The sequence below is a fragment of the Xyrauchen texanus genome, chromosome 10, assembly GCF_025860055.1.
Source record: "Xyrauchen texanus isolate HMW12.3.18 chromosome 10, RBS_HiC_50CHRs, whole genome shotgun sequence".
Taxonomy (NCBI): Eukaryota; Metazoa; Chordata; class Actinopteri; order Cypriniformes; family Catostomidae; genus Xyrauchen; species Xyrauchen texanus.
The window spans coordinates 43,833,972-43,857,346 of record NC_068285.1 but is presented as its reverse complement, the minus strand read 5'-3'; the positions used below and the strand labels follow the sequence as shown (position 1 = coordinate 43,857,346).

Genomic DNA, 23,375 nt, shown 5'->3' with positions numbered 1-23,375 from the left:
AATGTCACTATAGAAATGTCCAGCACTTTTGATGACTTTACACATTTCCGTGACTTTCATTGAAAACCCCCCAAGGTTCCCCATGAGCCTGTGTTTGATAGTTTCAGTGTTTGTGTGTTGCAGTCACGTCTCTCGTGGCTTCAGCTGCACCAGGGACGAGTTTCAGCAGGAAGTCTCGCTCAACAAACTGCGCATGTTCAATCAAAGCCTCTCACTATGTACGGATGACACCGACGGCGATCTAAACGGTAAGGCCGATCCAGCTCGTTTTCATTCTTTAAAACGTAACCGAGGCGCGGACACCTGTGCTGCACTTCACTGGCACGTCGGCTTGAAGTTTCCGCGGTTCAGGTGTCGACGGCATCGACAGCCCCCCTCGAATGGCGCAGGAGCGTCCGCTCGTTTGTGTGCGTCCCGCCGCACGGGCTCACGTCATGAGAACAGAAAACCGCGACGCGACGCCAGAGCGTCACTTCTAAACAGTCCGCCCGACTCGCCGAACACTATCATCAATTAGATGACGTGAGGTGTTTGCGAATGTGATATTTGTTTGTAAACACAGTAACTCACACGGACAAACAGATTGTGAAGTGTTGCAGTGTTAGCATAGAGCACAGAAGTGAAATGGCGCATCACGGAGAGCTAATGTGCTAACTCAGTTAGCCACTGAACATCACAGACCCCTTTAACATTTACCATGGTAACCAGATTTCCTGCCAAACTACCATGGTTACTGCTTTATACAATATATAATGAATACAGGCTCTCCTTTAAACGATTTAAACATATTTGTCATTTAGTTTATTATATGTATTCAGATGACAGTGGTGGCTAAGATAAAATTGCGTCTGTGTTAATGTAAATAATATGGGATTTACACGGAGATCGTGCTTTTTGTTCTGGTGTTATGATGATACAGAAATGGAATCAGATTCACCATGGTAACCATAGGCTCTAACAAAATAGCTATGTTACTACATTTATTGCTACTACTCTAAAATCTTAAGAAATCTATGCAATATCCTTTAAACAGTTCGAATGTATTTGTGTTATTTTGTTTAATTTCAGATTTAGATGACAGTGGGGGTAATGCCAAATTACCACAGTTTTATTGTTGTAAATATGGTGTTTTGGCAGAAATCATGTTCTGCATTGTGCATTTTTGTGATGGTGGTATGATGGTATCAGTATGTCAAATACTACCATGGTACCACCATAGAAGATCACTGTCCACCTCCTCAAAAATGTGCCATGGTAACCATACCATGAATATCTTCTACCAAATTAGTATACTTGGTACATTTATTGGCTCTACTCTAAAGTCATATTAAATTGATGTGGGGTCAAATTTTTAGAAAGTTTAGAATGTTGTTTTAATGTCATTTGGATTAATTTCATATTTAGATGATTGCGCGGGGTAAATACATTTATTATAAATTAATGTGAACCAAACCTTACATTTTTATTTAATAATATTTCATAATATTTCATAATTTCATTTAATTTGTACTCACTGATCAGTTTAATCTCAGGGAAATTGGCATTTACTGGTTGTCAATTAAAAAAAAATATATATATATTAATTATTATAATTAATTAATTAATTAATATGAAATTATCTTTCAGCATTAAAAATAATAAATTAATTGAGAATTAATAATAGTGTTGTTAGGGCTGGACTGGGAAGAGAAATCGGCCTGGAATTTTACATAGCACTTTCCCCTAAATCTTTTTTATTGGGGGTGGTTCGTTGTCCTATTCTGCATGTCGCGGCACTGTTTTGTGGTACGTTTTGCATTACGCGACCCCCCCCCAGCCCGCTCTGTTCTCCCGATGGCCAGTCCGCCCCTGATCGTCCCGAAAGTGCGTCGGCCCACCAGGAAAATGCCTGTATGCCAGATTACCAGTCCAGCCCTGAGTGTTGTATGATAATAGAGAAGATTAGCACTCCCCTTGACAAAGATGAAAGAGGTCTGAGTGGTCTTCAACACATTTACGGTGAAAATGTTGGGGCCTGTGTAGCTCAGCAAGTAAAGATGCTGACTACCACACCTGGAGTTCGCAAGATCGAATCCAATGCGTGCTGAGTGACTCCAGCCAGGTCTGCTAAGCAACCAAATTGGCCTGGTTGCTAGGGAGGGTAGAGTCACATGGGGTAACCTCCTCGTAGTCACTATAATGTGGTTCTCACTCTCGCGGTAACGGGCTTAACAAGGCACGTGATTAGATGCACGGATTGACGCGGAGGCAACTGTGATTTAGGCGAGTCACTAAGCCACCATGAGGATTTAGAGCGCACTGGGAATTGGACATTCCAAATTGGGGGAAAAAGTTAATAATTAATTATTATACAGTTCATTGAGGTCTACTGGCTCTGTCTTTTATTGTTGTCTAGACTCTATAAATTACCCACATTGAGGTACCTGACTCTTTAAGATGGGTCGTTCCACTGCGAAAAAAGGGGTTTAAAAATGGCATCTGCTATGTCGTGGAAGGGATTCACTGAGACAATTATGGAATTGCTATCAAGAGATTTAGATGCACTATATTTATAACCTGGTGTCGCCAATGATGGCTCATCTTGGTATTATTGTTAATCAGAGAATATCAAACACATTATGCATTAAATATCTATTGTTGACACAACAAATACATCTAAAATATAAGTTAAGTTACTTTATAAAAATTTAAGTTCTCAGAATAGCCATCAATGGTATGAAAACATTTATTTATTTTTTATTATGAATTCATATTATTGTCACAATTAGTGGTGACCAATATATCGCAGATATTTGTAATTTTATAATTATCGGCGTCGGACGATACATTTTCCCGTTTGGCTGATTTGTTTCTTGAAAGCGCTGAGAATTGGCTGTTTGCATGTGAAGTGACTGAGACATGTACACAACTAGTCATGGTTCGATTTGTTGTTATGTGCCATCCTGCTACTACAATGATAGAACAGTGAGCAACACCATGTCATTTTAATGGTCCGCATATCGGAGACACCTGCGGCAGACGCATTTGAGCTCATAATGTTAAAGTGCTCGTCTGTTTCATTCTGCCTCTCTCTCTCCTCAACAGTTCCCAGTAACTGACTTGTCTAATGATAAAAAGGGCAAATATAAAAAAAAATAATATCAGGCCTGGGTTGCTCAGCGAGTACTGACACTGACTATCACACCTGGAGTCATGAGTTCGAATCCAGGGTATGCAATCCAGGGTTGCTTAGGAGAACTGGCCAGCCAGTTCTCCTAAGCAACCAAATTGGCCCAGTTGCTAGGGACGGTAGATTCACATGTGGTAACCACCTCGATTGCGATTAGAGGTTTTCACTCTCAATGGGGTGCGTTGTGCGAGTATCATGGAGAGTAGCATGAGTCTCCACATGGTGTCATGCACGATGAGCCAAGTGATAAGATTGAGCCAACTGAGACTTGTCCTCCACCACCGGGATTGAGGTGAGTAACCACGCCACCACGAGGACCTACTAAGTAGTGAGAACTGGGCATTCCAAATTGGGAGAAAAGGGGATAAAATAATATTAATAATAAGATAATAATATCATATACCAGCTGCAAATATATGCATATCTTGTTTAATCAGATGTAATATGTTCAGACATTTTCAGATGACTCCGTAGTTTGTGGATGTATTTCTGAACATTATGAGAGTGAAAATAGGTAGTTGACTGGTACCAGCTTAATACAAGAAAGTCAACAGAAATTATAGTGGATTAGTAAAGGACGACACATCAAATAATACCAGTAAACATCCAGGGGATGGACATTGAGACTGTCAATTCATATAAATACCTGGGTGTCTACGGATCTGATAACACAAACTATTTATATAAGAAAGGTCAAAGTCGCATTCATCTCTTGAGACGACTGAGATAATTTGGTGTGTGCCAGGTACTGTTCAAGACTTTCTATGAAACTGTAGCATCTTTCATTTTGTATGCTCTGGTATGTTGGGGTGGGGTATCATGGAAAGAGAGAAAAAAAAAAAACTTAACAAGTTAATTAGAAAGGTCAGTTCTGTTGTGGGATGCTCTCTGCCTCTTATAGATCAAATAGGAGACAAGTGGATGGCTAACAAACTATCTCGTATTTTAGACAATAACTCCCATCCACTCCATGAGACGGTGTGGGCTCTGGGCAGCACGTTCAGAGCACTGCTTAAAAGAGCGTTACAGAAAGTATTTTTTGCCATCTGCCATAAGATTGTACACTCAATATTTTACATGATTTATTTTTTACTGGTGTAATATTATTATGATGCAGTGCTTGGGTTGGTGCAATATTGTTTATTGTCTGTTGTTTTGCTTTGTTCTTGTTTTTTTTATCTATTATATGAATTATGGGTTGTGTTGCTGCTGTAATGTGTGAATTTCCCCCGAGGTTGATCAATTAAGTTATCAATCAATAAACAAACCTCACAAAACTTGAGCACATCCAGCATCCTGTGTAATGCTCACAAATCTTCCTCTGAGGCACTCAACAGTTCCCTGTAACTTTTAACTGTCTTGTCTAATGATAAAAAGGCAAACATCAATCAAAATAATATCATATACACTCACCTAAAGGATTATTAGGAACACCATACTAATACTGTGTTTGACCCCCTTTCGCCTTCAGAACTGCCTTAATTCTACGTGGCATTGATTCAACAAGGTGCTGAAAGCATTCTTTAGAAATGTTGGCCCATATTGATAGGATAGCATCTTGCAGTTGATGGAGATTTGTGGGATGCACATCCAGGGCACGAAGCTCCCGTTCCACCACATCCCAAAGATGCTCTATTGGGTTGAGATCTGGTGACTGTGGGGGCCATTTTAGTACAGTGAACTCATTGTCATGTTCAAGAAACCAATTTGAAATGATTCGAGCTTTGTGACATGGTGCATTATCCTGCTGGAAGTAGCCATCAGAGGATGGGTACATGGTGGCCATAAAGGGATGGACATGGTCAGAAACAATGCTCAGGTAGGCCGTGGCATTTAAACGATGCCCAATTGGCACTAAGGGGCCTAAAGTGTGCCAAGAAAACATCCCCCACACCATTACACCACCACCACCAGCCTGCACAGTGGTAACAAGGCATGATGGATCCATGTTCTCATTCTGTTTACGCCAAATTCTGACTCTACCATCTGAATGTCTCAACAGAAATCGAGACTCATCAGACCAGGCAACATTTTTCCAGTCTTCAACTGTCCAATTTTGGTGAGCTCTTGCAAATTGTAGCCTCTTTTTCCTATTTGTAGTGGAGATGAGTGGTACCGGTGGGGTCTTCTGCTGTTGTAGCCCACCCGCCTCAAGGTTGTGCGTGTTGTGGCTTCACAAATGCTTTGCTGCATACCTCGGTTGTAGCGAGTGGTTATTTCAGGCAAAGTTGCTCTTCTATCAGCTTGAATCAGTCGGCCCATTCTCCTCTGACCTCTAGCATCAACAAGGCATTTTCGCCCACAGGACTGCCGCATACTGGATGTTTTTCCCTTTTCACACCATTCTTTGTAAACCCTAGAAATGGTTGTGTGTGAAAATCCCAGTAACTGAGCAGATTGTGAAATACTCAGACCGGCCCGTCTGGCACCAACAACCATGCCACGCTCAAAATTGCTTAAATCACCTTTCCCATTCTGACATTCAGTTTGGAGTTCAGGAGATTGTCTTGACCAGGACCACACCCCTAAATGCATTAAAGCAACTGCCATGTGATTGGTTGATTAGATAATTGCATTAATGAGAAATTGAACAGGTGTTCCTAATAATCCTTTAGGTGAGTGTATATCATCTGCTAATATGCACATATCACGTTTAAACGGATGTAATAAACCAACCTCACACAACTTCAGTAGATCCAGCATCCTGTGTAATGCTCATAAATCTTCCTCTGAAGCACAGCCTCTTCTCAACAGTTCCCTGTAACTTTTCTAATGATAAAAGGCAAATATCAATAAAACTTCTATTATATACCATCTGCAAATTTTCAGATATCTTATAGAAAATCCAAACAGTTTTCTTACTGTGGAGCGCTCATCTAATATCTTCCGCTGAAGCGCGAATATCAGCCAGAATCAAAACTTCAGGAGCAAAAGATCCTCTGATTCACAAATCATGGTGGTCAGTCCGTGACAATCCAAGCAGTTGATCCAGGCTGTTTAAACTGTCATGAGATTGCTGCTCGCGCTGGGTCCGCACGAGCGTGTGAGTGAAATTTCAAAGTAGCAGAGCTTTACGTGTGCTATAACTAAATGTCATATTCACCATTCACTGTATGTACAACTGGTTTGATTCTGTATTTTTTGAGTAAATGCGTTTGCTAACAGGGACATGTCATCCATGGTTGCTGGACTACTATGTGTACTGATATTTCTTTCTTCCTAATGTTTTTTTTTATTAAAACTTAATTTTTATAAATAATTTTTTTACAAAGTTAAAGTTTAATGTGAAATTGAGTAAATATAGTGCTAAATAAGAGTTTATTAATTTAAAATTTGTATGTTATTTACTATATTAAATTGTGTGATTAGTCGCTCTTGGTGTGAATAGGCCTTACGTGTTATTTATGCTTTTCTTTGTTATAGTACTTCTGAAAATTCACTTTAAATTGAAATGACCCCCACCCCTCCACATGTGCAGGAGAGAGTGGGCTATGGCAGAGACAGAGGTCACTGTGTCTGTGGAGGACATGTTGGTGCTGAAGAGCACTGAGGAAGAGGATGCTGAGCCTGATGAACAAAACAAGACTCAACAAGTGATTCTGCAGTTGCAGCCCATCACAGCTGGGTAAACTACCCAAATAGAAACTAAAACTACACAACTTACATCAACACATCCCAGCATAGACGTGTTAGATAATACCATATAATAATACTTCGCCAGCATATTGTTTATATCATACATGCAGTCACTTTAATGGACATAAGTCTATGGCAGTATCTTGTGAGTAAACAGCTGGAGGTTAATGTCATGGACTGATGTTTTATGTTGTAGACTTGGAGATGAAAGCAGTGAGACAGATGCTGCGGTTGTGGCAGTGGAGACACAAGGTAAACATGCCCTTATGCTTATTAAGATTTCTAAGTCAAGCATCACTATTACTAGTGCTCATACTTGGGGTTAGTGAACAAACCCCTGAGTATGAAACTTCTGTGCATAACGTGTTCTGACACTTTGTGCTACAGACATGAATAATACCTCAAATAATTCAGCTTTTCGAGGAGTGATGTGATATTACTTACTTCTAAAGCAATTGGACTTTCTGACTGGCAGAAAAAAACCCATAGACTTCCAGTGAAGGAGGGACTCAAATTAACCGCATATAGCAACACCTTAATAATCCTTTAGGACACTTGAGCAACTGCATAGTATCTTGCTAAACCCACTTAGGACGCACTACCACCAAGCAACTACCCAGAACACCCTAGCTAGCATTGTGGTGAACACAACTCGCATATTCTTCAAATAATGTGACAACCTAGTTTAAACGGTCTTTAATTTTCACCATAATTATGAGACAGTAATTCTACTTTAGTTTATTTGCAATCATGCTGTTACATGCAAATGTAAATGCTGAAAGGTCTGTCGGCTCAAATGTATTAGCACTCTTCAAGCAGTGGATTACACTGGATGTTTTACACAAAGAATTCTTGTTGATTGTGTGTGTGTTATTTTCAGATGAGGCGTCAAATGAAGGCCAGGTTTTGGAGCTTGGTTATCCCATTACATGTGGCGAGAGTAAAGCCATCCTTCTATTCAAGAAGTTTGTCTGCCCTGGAATCAATGTCAAATGTGTTAAGGTTGGAGTCTTTGGGGGGGGGTGAGAGATTAACGTTTCAGATTAACAGTTGATATTGTGTTTCATCTGGCATTCTCTGTCTCAATGTCTTTTCAGTATGAGGATCAGTTGATCAGTCCAAAGCAGTTTGTGCACATGTCTGGTAAAGCCACATTGAAGGACTGGAAGCGAGCGATCAGGATGGGAGGGGTTATGCTCAGGTAAAGAGCATTCTGGGTCATGCTAGAGACCATTGCCAACTCTCACCAAGTTATGCTTTTAAAGAGGTCATATCATACATTTAATTTTATTCTCCCGATGTTCACCTATTATCTAAAACAGTCATTATACATATATATATATATATATATATATATATATATATATATATATATATATATTTTAATACATTTTCTACCCTTTCTCTAACAATTACACAAACTGCCTGTAAGATGTCTATGTAAACTACGGAGCCTTTTAGAGGATGGGGAGAGAATTTATTATCCCTTTTAATAGTTTTGCATTCTTTCACAAAAAGTTTTGCATTCCTTATTCTGTTCCCTGACAATAAGTTTGCAATAGTTTGCATTCCCTCACAGTCAGTTTTGTGTTTTCTCACAAGATTTTATTCCTCAAAAAGTTTTGTTCCTTCACAGTGTTTTGCATTCCCTTGCAGTAGTTTCTGTTTCCTCACAATAAATGTTGTTCCCTGGCAGTGTTTTGCGTTCCCTTCCAATAGTTTTATGTTCCCTCACAATAATTTTTGTTTTCTCTTATAATAGTTTGTTCCCTAACAATAATTTGCATCCCCTCACAAAAAGTGTTGTTCCTTCACAGTTTTTTGCGTTCCCTTGCAATAGTTTTATGTTCCTTCACAGTAGTTTTTTCCCTCACATTGTTTTGTTCCCTGGCAGTGTTTTGCGTTCCCTTCCAATAGTTTTGTGTTCCCTCACAAAAAGTTGCCGTTCCTTCGCAATAGTTTGAGTTACCTTACAATAAGTTTTGCGCTCCTTTGCAAAGGTTTTGTTTCCTCAAAATATTTTTACGTTCCTTAACAATATTTTGCGCTCCTTCACGAAATGTTTTGTGTTCCCTCACAATAATTTTTGTTTTCTCTTACAATAGTTTGTTCCCTAACAATAATTTGCATCCCCTCACAAAATGTTTTGTTCCATCACAGTGTTTTGCGTTCCCTTGCAATAGTTTCTGTTCCTTCACAAAAGTTTTATGTTCCTTCACAGTAGTTTTTTCCCTCACTTTGTTTTGTTCCTTTGAAGTGGTTTGCGTTCCATTGCAGTAGTTTCTGTTTCCTCACAATACGTTTTGTTCCCTGGCAGTGTTTTGCGTTCCCCTTCCAATAGTTTTGTGTTCCCTCACAAAAAGTTGCCGTTCCTTTGTAATAGTTTGAGTACCCTTAGGAGTTGCGCTCCTTTGCAAAGGTTTTGTTTCCTCAAAATATTTATATGTCACTGTCCTCTAAGGGGCTCCATAGTAAACGGCCTCTTCGCATGTGAAATGTTTACTCAAGTGATGTTGGTTTGCTTTCAGGTCCAATACAGTTTGCACTACCCTGTCCTTCAATTGCAGCCTATTCAAACCTGTCTGATGTCACAATGATATGGAAGTCATTTTTGCAGCTTAGTTTGTGAGGGAATGCAAATAAATGCTTTTTTTTTTTTTTGGCAGTGTCAGTTTTGAGTTCTGAAAGTTACAGGATGAAAGATAAAGATCAAGTGAAGTTCAGTTTGTCATGATATGACCCCTTTTATGTTTTTCAATAAAAACAAATATTCTTCAGCTGAGGATTAGTCATATAAATCTCTGAAAGGTTTCTATATGTGTGTGTATTGTGTAGGAAGATGATGGACTCGTGTCAGCTGGATTTCTATCAGCACAGTACACTCTGCACAAACACCTGCCGCAGCACCAAGTTCGACCTGCTCATCAACAACACACGCTTCCCACCGGACGGCAGTGGAGTCAACACACCCACCACAGCTCAGGGTTAGACCCCCACACACACACACGCATGAATATCTTCACTGGAAGTTTACTATCTGAAGATGTTTTGCATTTGCTTTTATGATTTCTTTGTGTGTGTGTGTGTGTGTGTCGTGTAGGGCATGTTTCTGTGGCGAACGGAGGTCAGGTTACTGTGGCGGAGGAGAAGACAGAAGATGTGATGGATACGGTGGAGTGGAGCACAGATACTGTAGAAACCCCAGAAAAAAGAATCACATCTGTCATCTCAGGTAAGCATCAGGGCCAGTAAAACAACATTCAGAAAGTCTTGTGGTCAGTGCTGCCCAACAAACATTATTCGTGACTTCCACACACACACAGCCTTTTCCATAAATTTAACAGAATTTAACATTTCGAGGTTATGTGTGAACAGGACCTGTTTTCAAAATACTTAAATAGGAGCAAGAAAGTCAGAAAGAAGTTTGGAACAAAATTGTGGAGTGAATGATGACAGAATAATAATTTCTGCATGAACTGTTCCTTTTAAGTTGTAACGTTGCTGGAAAAGTTCCGTAATGATGCTGTGTAAGCTGTAAGATTAATGGTTTGAACATGTACAAAGTTTGAATGCTCTGACACAAGAAGTCTGCTGTCAAAGAGTTTGAGCCAACTTCTGAAGGAGCTGAACAGTTTATTTGTTAGCCGGTGACATGGTTGAAATATTACATTATCTATGTTTTGGAAAGAATTGTTTAAATGAACAGATGCTGAAATGAAAGCACTTCTGTACAGAAGCCTGTTTCTGCTACTTGGGGGGAAAAAGTGCTTTGGTAAGACTTAATCATGAGATTCTAATTTGTCATTTTTATGAGATACATAGTCAAAATGATTGAAGTCATAATTATAAATTACTAAGTTAAATATTAAATACGAATAATAAGTTAAATATAATTTTTTAATAAAAAGTCAAAATTATGAGATCAAAAAGTCATATTTAGGAGATATACTGTCATAATTATTAGATTTAAAGTAATAATTTTGAGTAAAAGTAATAATTATGGGATTTAAATGAATAATTTTGAGTAAAAGTAATAATTATGAGATTTAAATTAATAATTTTGAGTAAAAGTAATAATTATGAGATTTAAATTAATAATTTTGAGTAAAAGTAATAATTATGAGATTTAAATTAATAATTTTGAGTAAAAGTAATAATTATGAGATTTAAATTAATAATTTTGAGTAAAAGTAATAATTATGAGATTTAAATTAATAATTTTGAGTAAAAGTAATAATTATGAGATTTAAATTAATAATTTTGAGTAAAAGTAATAATTATGAGATTTAAATTAATAATTTTGAGTAAAAGTAATAATTATGAGATTTAAATGAATAATTTTGAGTAAAAGCCATAATTATGAGATTTAAAGTCATCATTTTGAGTAAAAGCCATAATTATGAGATAAAAAGTCATAATTATGAGATATTAAGTCATTTATGAGGATTTAAAGTAATAATTTTGAGTAAAAGTCATAATTATGAGATTTAAAGTAATAATTTTGAGTAAAAGTCATAATTATGAGATTTAAATGAATAATTTTGAGTAAAAGTCATAATTATGAGATACTAATTCATTTATGAGATATAAAGTCACAATTATTAGATTTAAAGTCATAATATCTCTATAATTATGACTTTTGCTATATATGAAGTCAGTAAATTTTCAGATAAAAGATATAATTATGAGATAAAATTCATAATTATGAGATATTAAGTCATTTATGAGAGTCCTAATTATTAGATTTAAAGCCATCATTATGAGATACCTAGTCATTTATGAGATAAAAGTCATAATTATAAATGTTAGTTAGTTAGATATTAAGTCATATTTATGATATTAAAAGGTCATAATAACTAGCCTCTTCAGTACAGCTGCTTAAACATCATTTCTGGCAATCGAGAACACTTTTGTCATTTAATGGCACTTTGGTGACGATGTGTGAATGGCATCAATAAAAGAAAAGAAAGGAAGCCGTTGGATGTGTGAGCACACATAAAAGGTAAACCGTCAATTTTACTGCAATTTAACAGGTTTCATCGGTGAAAGTGGCTAATGAGTATGTCTGTGTGTTTGTCCTACAGATGAGACGTTGAGTTTCTGGAGGGGTATCGCTGAGGTGGGGCTGATGGGGGAGGTGGTGTCTAATATCCGCTCTGAGCTGTTGGGTCTGTTGAGAGGAGTTCAGCTGCGCACTGACCAGAACTCACTACAGGACGCAGGTCAGAATATCCAAATATATTACTCACAATAGATGTCAGTGTCAGCTCTCAATTTTCAGTTTGAAATCAGTTTGGATAGGGGTGGGCAGTATGAGTCATGGAAACGCTATACATCCCAATATAGATATTTTTGATAGAAATTCAATGAAATAATTGTTTGTTCATTACAGCGCTTAATCAGAGTACCAAAAACTGGTTGAAGTCAACACCACCACACAGAGGAAACAGCAATAGATGAAATATTAAGTATGTTATTTATAACTTATTGGTAAATAGTTCATGTTTGAGGAAATAAGCCAATAAAAATGGATTTAGCCCAGGTCATGAGCTATTAGGAATTATAAACCCTTAATAATTTAGATATATATCAGGGCTGTCGATTTAACACGTTAATTCAGTGCGATTTAATTGTATTAAAAATAACATTTAAAAATTTTTTACGCCATTAATCGCAATGCCCCTGCACCGTAACAAGGAAGATTCCTGAGAAATGAAAGCTTGTAGTACCACCTGTTTACTCCAGAGGGCAGTAAGTGAAGTTTCAACTATATGAAAACGCACAGTTCATACAGTGAAGAAAACAACCATCCGGCAGTCAACACAACACAAAAATGCTGTGACATTCTTGCATTCAAAACACTTGATGGAGCGCAAATCTGAACTAAGGGATCTCAAGATGTGTTTAAAGATTGAGTATTAAACTATATTTAATTTGACACAGTGACCTAAACATTTTATGTATATGATGCAACACACCCGAGACGCGACACAAGCATGTCTGATGCAGGTGTTCATTGACGGGTCCTTAAACAAGCCCTCATAATAAATCTCTAACTGATTGACAAATTCACTTGTGTAATGGATTGCTGTGAACTGTGTGTCAATGATTGTCTAATGATCAATAATATGGTAGTAAACAATACATTGTATTCTAAAGCCACTTTTTGTATTGTCTTATCAATGATGAACTCTTCTGCCACAATGTAATGCATTTTAATTATCTGAATATATATTTATATTCTTTATATTTTTTATATTTAAAGATAACTATGTATAATAATTTCATCATTATATATTGAATTATATTTATATGAGGGGCTTTTTCATCAAATATTTGTATATGCGATTAAATGTGATTAATCGTGATAATTAATTCGATTAAAATTGTAATCGATTGACAGCCTTAATATATATACCACTATAGTTAAATTAGAGAGTGGACACGTTATGTACCCAGAACCATCAAAAGCATGAAAGATGTAAATAAATATACACTCACCTAAAGGATTATTAGGAACACCTGTTCAATTTCTCATTAATGCAATTATCTAATCAACCAATCACATGGCAGTTGCTTCAATGCATTTAGGGGTGTGGTCCTGGTCAAGACAATCTCCTGAACTCCAAACTGAATGTCAGAATGGGAAAGAAAGGTGATTTAAGCAATTTTGAGCGTGGCATGGTTGTTGGTGGCAGACGGGCCGGTCTGAGTATTTCACAATCTGCTCAGTTACTGGGATTTTCATGCACAACCATTTCTAGGGTTTACAAAGAATGGTGTGAAAAGGAAAAACATCCAGTATGCGGCAGTCCTGTGGGCGAAAATGCCTTGTTGATGCTAGAGGTCAGAGGAGAATGGGCCGACTGATTCAAGCTGATAGAAGAGCAACTTTGCCTGAAATAACCACTCCTTACAACCGAGGTATGCAGCAAAGCATTTGTGAAGCCACAACACGCACAACCTTGAGGTGGATGGGCTACAACAGCAGAAGACCCCACCGGGTACCACTCATCTCCACTACAAATAGGAAAAAGAGGCTACAATTTGCAAGAGCTCACCAAAATTGGACAGTTGAAGACTGGAAAAATGTTGCCTGGTCTGATGAGTCTCGATTTCTGTTGAGATATTCAGATGGTAGAGTCAGAATTTGGCGTAAACAGAATGAGAACATGGATCCATCATGCCTTGTTACCACTGTGCAGGCTGGTGGTGGTGGTGTAATGGTGTGGGGGATGTTTTCTTGGCACACTTTAGGCTCCTTAGTGCCAATTGGGCATCGTTTAAATGCCACGGCCTACCTGAGCATTGTTTCTGACCATGTCCATCCCTTTATGGCCACCATGTACCCATCCTCTGATGGCTACTTCCAGCAGGATAATGCACCATGTCACAAAGCTCGAATCATTTCAAATTGGTTTCTTGAACATGACAATGAGTTCACTGTACTAAAATGGCCCCCACAGTCACCAGATCTCAACCCAATAGAGCATCTTTGGGATGTGGTGGAACAGGAGCTTCGTGCCCTGGATGTGCATCCCACAAATCTCCATCAACTGCAAGATGCTATCCTATCAATATGGGCCAACATTTCTAAAGAATGCTTTCAGCACCTTGTTGAATCAATGCCACGTAGAATTAAGGCAGTTCTGAAGGCGAAAGGGGGTCAAACACAGTATTAGTATGGTGTTCCTAATAATCCTTTAGGTGAGTGTATATAGGCTTATATGTAAATACAAGTATGTGTACTTTTGAGTGAAATGATTGTATAGTATATAAATACATATGTATTGATATACTGTGTGTGTGTGTGTGTGTGTGTGTGTGTGTGTATGCATATGTATTATGCACACGTGAAATGTATTTATTTATTTAATTTTTTTCTGTTTGTCTTTTGATTTTGGTGCACTGAGGAAAAAACCCGTTCCAGTTAATGTTTACAAAATGTATTGAAAAACAATCAAATACAAAAAATGGGTTGTTATTAAATAGTTTTGTTATTAAAATGAGATGTTAAATAAATGTTGTAATGCCTATTTTGGACAATTCAGTGAATGAAATGCTTTGCAAATGAAAGGTACTTCATCTCAATTGATCATTCTCTCTTTAAGTTAAACGTTATGGATGCAGAAAATATTATTCATAAATGAATAACAGCTGCACAATATGTCATTCTTTAAAACAATCATTTAAAACATTCATTTTTATGAGATAGAAAGTCCAATTGATTTAAGTCATAATTATGAGGAAAGTCATGCGATCAAAAAGTCATATTTATGAAATACAAAGTCATAATTTTGAGAAAGAAGTTGAAATGATGAGATACATAAGATAAGAAGCCATAATTATGAGATATCAAGTCATATTTATGAAATAAGTCAATTATGAGATCAAAAAATCATTCATGAGATACAACATCATAATTATTAGATTTAAAGTAATAATTAAAATAAAAGTCATAATTATTCAATTATTCATAAATTATTCTCAAAAAAAAGACTCATGGAGGAGTCACATTCAAAGCTGTTGTAAGCCCATGTACACCAGTTATTGCACATTGGTCTGGCAATCTATACAATAATGCGGCAAATGGCAACGATGCTCTGCTACAATGTAAAGTCTTACTCTGCTTCATGTTACACCCTTTAATAGACCTCATTCTCAGTAGTGCCATGTTTAGTTTCTGACGGGAATGAAATCGAGGCTGTAAGGGGTAGACTTACACTCTCTTCAATGGGTTGTGCTGTTGTTTAAAGTGCTGTTAATCACTACACTCATCAAACACTGAAAATACATTTCTCTAAAATGAACTAGACAAAGAAAATCTAGAAAACATGAGAATCAAATCCGGTTTTATCGGGACATCCGGTCACCCTACTATTTAATGTCATGTTTGAGTTTGTCTTTGTTGAGTCTGTATATGTAGTAGACTGCTGTTTGTGTTCATGAGATGTTATTTTCTTGTCTGTCCTCCAGAGATTGCAGTTCTGAGTAACCTGGCACAAGTCTTTGACCTGCTCGACTCCATCAAACACATTCTGAACGTTCGAAGGCAAATGATAGACCCCGAGCAGACACAAGTCCTCAGAACACTGACAAGTGAGTGAGGAGACACTTTTCACACTAGAGCTTTTGATTTGAACTTTATTGGTTCTCTTGGTTGGAGCAAACGCTGTTTTCCAAACCTAAGTGTACACCAAGAAACTGCACCCAAGCTGCCACAAAAATGCTGGTGTGGGGTTTGGTACATGTGAATTCCAGAATGGTTCGCAATTGATTTGAAAGCAATCTTTCCTAATATCACGTATAAGTTGCTTGTAGTATAATGCATTTATCATAGCTGCTTATATCTGCAGAAATTTTCTTTGGTGAGCAGCTCATATTATTTACATCTCTTGCACCAGCGTTACTCAGTATAGTGATGCGTGATGTAGGGCTGAAACAATTAGTTATCGACAACGTCGACAATTAAAAATTGGCTCTCTCATTTAATGTAACATGAGATCACATTAAACTGTAATGATGATGCGTGAGAGCAGCACTGTAGTTTGCGTCTGACTGAAGAGAGGAAGAATTAAACAGCTCAGTCTAGATGCTCTCTAAACTTTCCAAACAGCTTCAGGTGATGTAGCTTGCAAAGTATGAGGGAATTATACAAAAATGTGTAAATAAGTAAATACAGAAGAACTCTCGTTGTGGAATAAGTGGAGTCGGAGCTCTTTAAAGGAAACACCCCGGTGTTATATCTTTAATGCAGTTATATTTAATTTGTTATAGCTTTATTTAAGTTAAAATAATACGGAAGCAGGTCAAGTTATTAACTACAAACTCCGAAACTGACATTTCTGAGCGGTCAGCGCCTCTTCTATGAGTTGAGCGAATGTCCCGATCTAAGGTGGAGAGATTGAAACTGCACCCGACTGATGCACACTCTGTCATGGGAACACTCGCCCCCTCACGCGTGCACTTGATGCAGCTAGATGGCTTGTGACTTATTGTCATATTATGAATTATAATATATCACTGTGCATTTCTTATCATGAAAGACATTGTCAATATTCAGCTTTATTAATAAGATAAGAGTTTTGGCTTATTTTTCCAATATAAATATCTAAAACTCATTTATAACAACGCACATTTACTTTAGGAACTGTACTGCAGAAGAAAAAATTGTTATCAGGGAATGGTTGAATATAATATTAAAAATACAAATCTTTTAAAATATCTAAAAATCATTTAAAAAAAAAGATGCATTCACCTGATAAGCAGCATATAAAATATTTAGACTTGCTTTTAGAATATAAGTATATTTTGTCTTTACTGCACTCGCAGAAGTATAAACAAGTGAAAAAATACACTTATATACAAAATACACTTTTATATTTAAGATTCATTCTCTTAAAGCAAGTCTAAAAATCTTATATGTGGCTTCTCAAGTAAATTTATCTTGTTTTAAGGATTTTAGACAATTTTAAATGGAAAACAAAACATAAACACTGGATAACAATAGTTGTTTTTACAGTGAATTTCTTTACTGAATTAAACTTAATAAAGTGTTTTCCCCTTTAATTCAGTGAATGTCATTTAGAGGTATTTTTAAAAGATCATTTAGTCCTCTTTATTGTTAGTAAGCACGTTTAGTACAACATTTTTATTCAAGGCACAAGCTGAATAATCGGTTAAGAGCTAATGATTAATCTTTACAATAATTGCCGAAAAGTCGAATAATCGTTCTAATAATCATTAGATTAATCGATTATCAAAATAATTTTAGCGTGATGTGCATTTAACACGTCCTCAGCTGATGTCCTTCCTCACGTATACTTGGACAGAAGCTGGGTTGTAATTCTCAATGTAAAAGTACTGACAGGCACTCTCTAATGTTTATATTTAGCATTGGAGCATCAGGTGGAGGAACAGAAGCGGCAGAATTCTCTCAGCTGGTTGTCTTCATCACAGATCCTCAGCGGTCTGGTTCTCCCCTCCACCCCTCCAGCCAAACGTGCTCCCAAACGACCCCGCCTGCAGCGGCCCGCCTCCACCACAGTGCTCGGCACATCCATATCCCAGCCCCTCGCATTCCAGCCCCAACAGTTCACTGTCCTCTCCCCGATCACCCTCTCCTCCATCGGCCAGTCATTCACCATTGCCGGCCTCACTCAACCATCCAACACAGTCACCCTACATACTCTGCCCGCCGGCTCGCAGCTCTTCACACGAATCGGCGCAGTTTCTGAGGGAAAAAACGAGTCTATCACGCTCCACCCTGCCTCCGGGCTCACGCTATTTGGCACCACGGCAGTGCAGGACCACGGACAGCTCGGAACCATGATGAGCCCGGTAGAGCTAGTTCAGTTGGCGCAGAAGGCTACCACGCACAGTGTAGCCCAAGATGGTCAGATGGTTGCGGGTACGGTAGTGATGCAAGAGGGTGTGGTTAGGGTGGTGCAAGAGGACGAGAACCAAACCGACACCACCCTGATCGAGATCAACCCAGCGGATGCCGACCACAGCATGGGCGTCATGGAGCTGCAGCTTGAGGGAGACGTAGTAAGAACTGTGGTGGAGGGCAGCGAGGAGGTGGTGCAGGGTGAAGCGGAGGAGGACGCGGGGGAGATTGAGTTGGATGCGAACAGCCAGTTCCACAATCTGCCCATTGTAGTGGTGGAGGAAGAGACACAGGGCGTCGGTACGGCCAAATGAGACACCAGCAAACTCACACAAACCGCCCTCAGAGACCGGCGGGCCGAGTCAGACAGGGAAGTGGATTGTGTCGCTCCAGCTGTCTCGTTTTTTTTTTTTGTTATACTTCCTGCACAACCAAACTCAGCTCTGACGTGTCACGTATTTGTAAATGCAAGTTCAGTCTTCAATTCGTTCAATATTTTTGACATGTGAACTGCAACAATTTGTGACGTTTTGTAGAAGCACATTCAGTATTCAGAAGTTTAGTTTTGGGGCACTTCGTTTTTATTTCACTTTCGTTTCTGTGCCAAAATGTCACACCGCAGCCGTGGCCTGATCTCCAGTCTTGTGAATCTTCAATCGGAGGGTCAAGACTTGAAATACTAACAGTTTAACTGATATTTAAGACACTCCCGTAATAAGAATTGACACTGTCTATGGTGTTTGTGTACTTACTGATGTGAAAATCAGGGTAAATGGCACTAATGTTGAGTGATATCTTAACACACACACACACGAGGATGGATGTGTGATGAATGTCTTTGTGAATGGATCTTGTGTCTCCTTCACTGTAAATAAAACTACTCTTATTTTCCCTGAATATGATGGAAGAGTAAAAGATTGTTGTGCTTTTCTGTTGGTCTGTTACAGTTTTACATGAGCGGTTAGTCACAGGATTAATGCGACTAACAGTACCACATGATATTATGAGATAATTATTTGTTTTCAACAAAATTGTTAACAATATTAGCTTTGGAGGTTACACTGTTGTAATTTTGCAAATGCAGTTAATTTATTACATTTTAAAGGGTTAGTTCACCCATAAATACAAATTCTGACATCATTAACTCCGACATAATCTTTTTTTTTTTGTGGAACACAAAAGGACATATTTTGCAGAATGTTTAGCAGCACTGCTTTTTTTTCTCTCCATACGATGAAAGTGAATGTAACAGATATTGTCAAGTTCTAAAAAAGCACCATAAAGAATCAAGAACATCCACCATGGCTCCTGTATCTATTTTGGACTTTTGCATATTCAAATTTGCAAGTGTATTTGGTTACAACACATGCAAGAACAATGCAATTCTGCCTTTTATATTGTTATGCAATATAACACCTAATTTCAATATACACTGATAAGCCACAACATTAAAACCACCTGCCTAATATTGTGTAAGTCCCCCTAATGCTGCCAAAACTGCACCAACCCGCATCTCAGAATAACATTCTCAGATGATATACTTCTCACCACAATTGTACAGAGTAGTTATCTGAGTTACTGTAGACTTTGTCAGTTTGACTTTGTTGGGGCCAGATGGGCTGGTTTGAGTATTTCTGGGATTTTCACACACAACTGTCTCTAGAATTTACTCCGAATGGTGCCAAAAACAAAAAACATCCAGGCACGAGGGGGACTTACACAATATTAGGCAGGTGGTTTTAATGATGTGGCTGATCGGTGTAAATAATTGAGATTTCTGGTTAATAACAGCTTACATTTCGGTCTGTTCCTTGCACAAGTATATGACTGAGATGTGGAATACCTCCTTGGAGTCATATGAACTACTTTAAAATAGTAGTTCACCCAAAAAGGAAAATTCTCATAATTTACTCATCACCATGCCATCCCTGATGTGTATGACTTTCTCTCTTCTGCAGAACAGAAATTAAGATTTTTAGAAGAATGTTTCAGTTGAAGTGAATGGTCTTTATATGCATTTTGGGCACATCATAAAAGTAATCCATACGAATCCAGTGATGAAATTCATATCTTCAGAAGCGATATGATATGTGTGGGTGAAAAACTGTTACATTTTTGTATCTTTTTTTGTTTGTAAATCTCCACCTTTGACCAGCCAGACCAGTAGGTGACAATATGCAGAAAGAATGCGAAGCTTCAAAAAAACAAAAGAAGAATCTGGAACTGAAAGTCGAGATTTATAGTAAAAATGGAAAAAGACTGATCTGTTTCTCACCCACACTTATCATATTCTAAAGATATACATTTAACAACTGGAGTCATATGGATTCAATTTATGCTGCCTTGGTCATCATTCACTTGCATTGTATGGATCTACAGAGATATTCTTTGAAAAATCTTTGTTTTGTCCTTCAGAAGAAAGAAGGTGAAGGTCATACACATCTGGGATGACATGAGAGTGAGTAAATGATGAGAGACTTAATATTTTTGGGTGAACTATCCCTTTAAGATGCTTTCTAGGTGCTTTTTGTCATTTTTGGAGCTTGACAACCCCAACGCCCATCCATTTTAATTAAAGGTGCACTCAGTAATTTGTCAAAGTGGCATATATTGACTTACACTGACACCTAGTGGCATGGATGCTGTTTTTATTTATACACAGTAGTTTTCAGTTACAGATGTCGTTGTAGAATTTTACCTTTTACAGTTAGCTTTGTTTCATTGAATCTATTAATGAAAGTGTCATAACAGGGCAGTTACTGAGATGAATTCCTAAATTGCTTCACAAACATACGCACAGTACAGTTTATTCATGTGCAAACAACATTAAAAGAAAGGGCTTGCGCCCATTTACGCGCTCCACCTAGAACTCAAGATCCGTTGTGCATTTGCTGCCTTTTTTGAATCACATATTAAGTAAAAATATTATATTAATCTTGTTGATTTAGCTGATTAAGCTCATATAGAGGCTATATTGAAGATGCTTTTGAAAATGTGTCATTAAAAGCTCTTTAGTTTCCCGGGGCTCACGCTCAGGGCAATCCTCACCATACTCTTTCTACAAGTTCAGCTGTTCATGCTCCATTGTGCGTTCGCTTCATTGCAGATGTAAGTTATAAGTTATGTAATATATTTATTCTGTTGATGGCTTGTTTATCTCATATATATAAAGTGTATATATAAGATGCGTTTGAAAATAGGTGATTATAAAGGCACTTCCACTGGTATCGGCGCTTTCATCTCTCAAAACGAAGCTTAAAACAAAATTTTATTCAAGATTTTTCTTCTTCTAAAACATTGTCAGTGCATTGGTAATATATTGCACTTTAGTGACATTAACAGTTTAACAATATTAACAAAATCTGACATCTGGAATATGTTTTCTCCTTGACTTGTACATGTTACAGACAAGATCGGCCATATAGTCCAATAACAGACAGAAATTAGATTTGTATTTATATTTTGGGGGTATTTTGTGATATTTACAAAAAGTTTCATTTTTATTTTGTATTTGGAATGCCCAATTCCCAATGCGCTGTAAGTCCGCATAGTGACTCGCCTCAATCCGTGTGGCGGAGGACGAATCTCAGTTGCCTCCGCATCTGAGACAGTCAACCCGCGCATCTTATCACGTGGACTTGTTGAGCGCGTTACCGTGGAGACCTAGTGCATGTGGAGGCTTCGTGCTATTCTCCACAGCATCCACACACAACTCATGTGCCCCACAGAGAGCGAGAACCACATTATAGCGACTATGAGGAGGTTAACCCAACATGACTCAACCCACCCTAGCAACCGGGCCAATTTGGTTGCTTAGGAAGCCTGACTGGAGTCACTCAGCACGCCCTGGATTCGAACTTGCGACTCCAGGTGTGATAGTCAGCGTCTTTACTTGCTGAGCTACACAGGCCCCCAATGGTGCACTTTTTTAAATTTTAATGCACAATAAACGTGTCATTTTCAGGCACTCTCTCCCCTGCCCTTCAACCACCGTATAAAACAGTTCACCAGCAGTGATTAGCCCTTACCCACTGCGGTGGTAAAAAATTGCCAACAGAACAGCAACTCTTCTTATACAAAATGAAACAGTACTTCAGTATGATAATGAGATGTTTGCACCAGATCGTGTTGAAACAATCACTCTCAGGCAATAAACTGTTGTGTTGGATAAAAATATGAGAGAAATGATTTGTTGAAATACTAATTAACAAGCCAATAAAGACTTTTCAGTTAAAATGTCTTATTTCTTTGTTTTAATGCATAAATGATGACCAAATCTTTAAATATTTTTTACAGTGTTGATGTATCAAATATCAAAGCCTGCAAAAACACACTTCAGAACAAACACACATGGACTAAAAGCCATTGTGACTTCAATAACAGGAAACTCTTTATCCAGTAGGGGGCACTTGAGCTCCACTGGGCACAATGTTCAGTAAATATGTTGTAATTCTCTGTGTAAGTGGGTCTCATGTCTCTGTGAGTGTGGTGTCACTCACACCATTACATCTTATATACATTTTTGTGAAAGCAATTGTGTTCAAACAAAAACTGCCCGAATGTATCCAAACAACAATTTGTGGCTCACTAAAGACCATAAATTGAGACTTAATGAGAAAAATGTTGCTTTTCTCTAAGGTGATAATGATCTGGTTAGAGAGAATAAAAAGAAGGGAACTCAGGGGATAAATTAAGAAAGTTAAGTTTGAATATAAGAACAAGATTGAAAGTAAGTTTTGTATGGGTAACGCAACGATATCCTTTACATATATAGTGCATCCTCTGCAGAAGATCTGAATATATTCTACAGTAGGTTTAACAGTGGGAAGCGCACTACTGAATGTGATAGTGTGTGCCTTGTAAATGAGCCCATTATTCTTAAAGAGAATGAAATAGGAGCCAGCCTCTCCAGCATTAAGCCAAAAAAGGCACCAGGCCCAAATGGGTTGAAGGGGCGAGTGTTAAAGAACTGCGTTTTTCAATTGACGGGGATTTTCACCAGGCTGTTTCAACTTTTGTTAAACAAAAGCACAGTTCCCAGCTCATGGAAATGATCAAACGTTCCTTTACTGAAAACCTGGCGCCACTCAGTTAAATGATTTTAAACCCATAGAACTTACATCTCTTTTGTGCAAAAGCATGGACATGGACATGCAAGGACAACTTTTAATGTCCTCTTTA

At 37.9% G+C, this 23,375-nt stretch overlaps 1 protein-coding gene and 2 non-coding genes across 7 annotated transcripts; all 3 read left to right on the top strand.

Annotated features, from left to right (window-relative positions):
- The first annotated feature begins 180 nt into the window (after nt 1–180).
- On the top strand, nt 181–22,400 carry gmeb1 (glucocorticoid modulatory element binding protein 1). 5 transcript variants are annotated; one of them, XM_052135341.1, is made up of 10 exons: nt 181–248; nt 6,648–6,794; nt 7,002–7,057; nt 7,686–7,807; nt 7,903–8,006; nt 9,641–9,789; nt 9,906–10,037; nt 11,890–12,027; nt 15,782–15,904; nt 17,700–22,400. In XM_052135341.1, exons 2-10 carry the CDS (start codon nt 6,661–6,663, stop codon nt 18,506–18,508), a joined length of 1,767 nt encoding a protein of 588 aa, XP_051991301.1. In that variant the 5' UTR covers nt 181–248; nt 6,648–6,660; the 3' UTR covers nt 18,509–22,400. The 5 variants fall into 5 exon arrangements, with proteins under 5 accessions (XP_051991301.1, XP_051991300.1, XP_051991302.1 ...); XM_052135340.1 differs by having other exon boundaries at nt 219–248; nt 6,593–6,794; XM_052135342.1 differs by lacking the exon at nt 181–248 and adding an exon at nt 369–700.
- LOC127651126 (U6atac minor spliceosomal RNA) lies at nt 1,919–2,011 on the top strand. Its single transcript, XR_007971524.1, has one exon. It is a non-coding gene; the product is annotated as a U6atac minor spliceosomal RNA (small nuclear RNA).
- Nucleotides 2,468–2,592, top strand: LOC127651122 (U11 spliceosomal RNA). The gene has a single exon (XR_007971521.1). It is a non-coding gene; the product is annotated as a U11 spliceosomal RNA (small nuclear RNA).
- Nucleotides 22,401–23,375: the final 975 nt, after the last annotated feature.

Coding starts and splice junctions, on each gene's coding strand:
- gmeb1 (XM_052135340.1), top strand. CDS start 6,640: ATGTGCAGGAGAGAGTGGGCTATGGCAGAGACAGAGGTCACTGTGTCT. Junction 9,790..9,905: donor CACACCCACCACAGCTCAGG/GTTAGACCCCCA, acceptor TGTGTCGTGTAG/GGCATGTTTCTGTGGCGAAC. Junction 15,905..17,699: donor AGTCCTCAGAACACTGACAA/GTGAGTGAGGAG, acceptor GTTTATATTTAG/CATTGGAGCATCAGGTGGAG.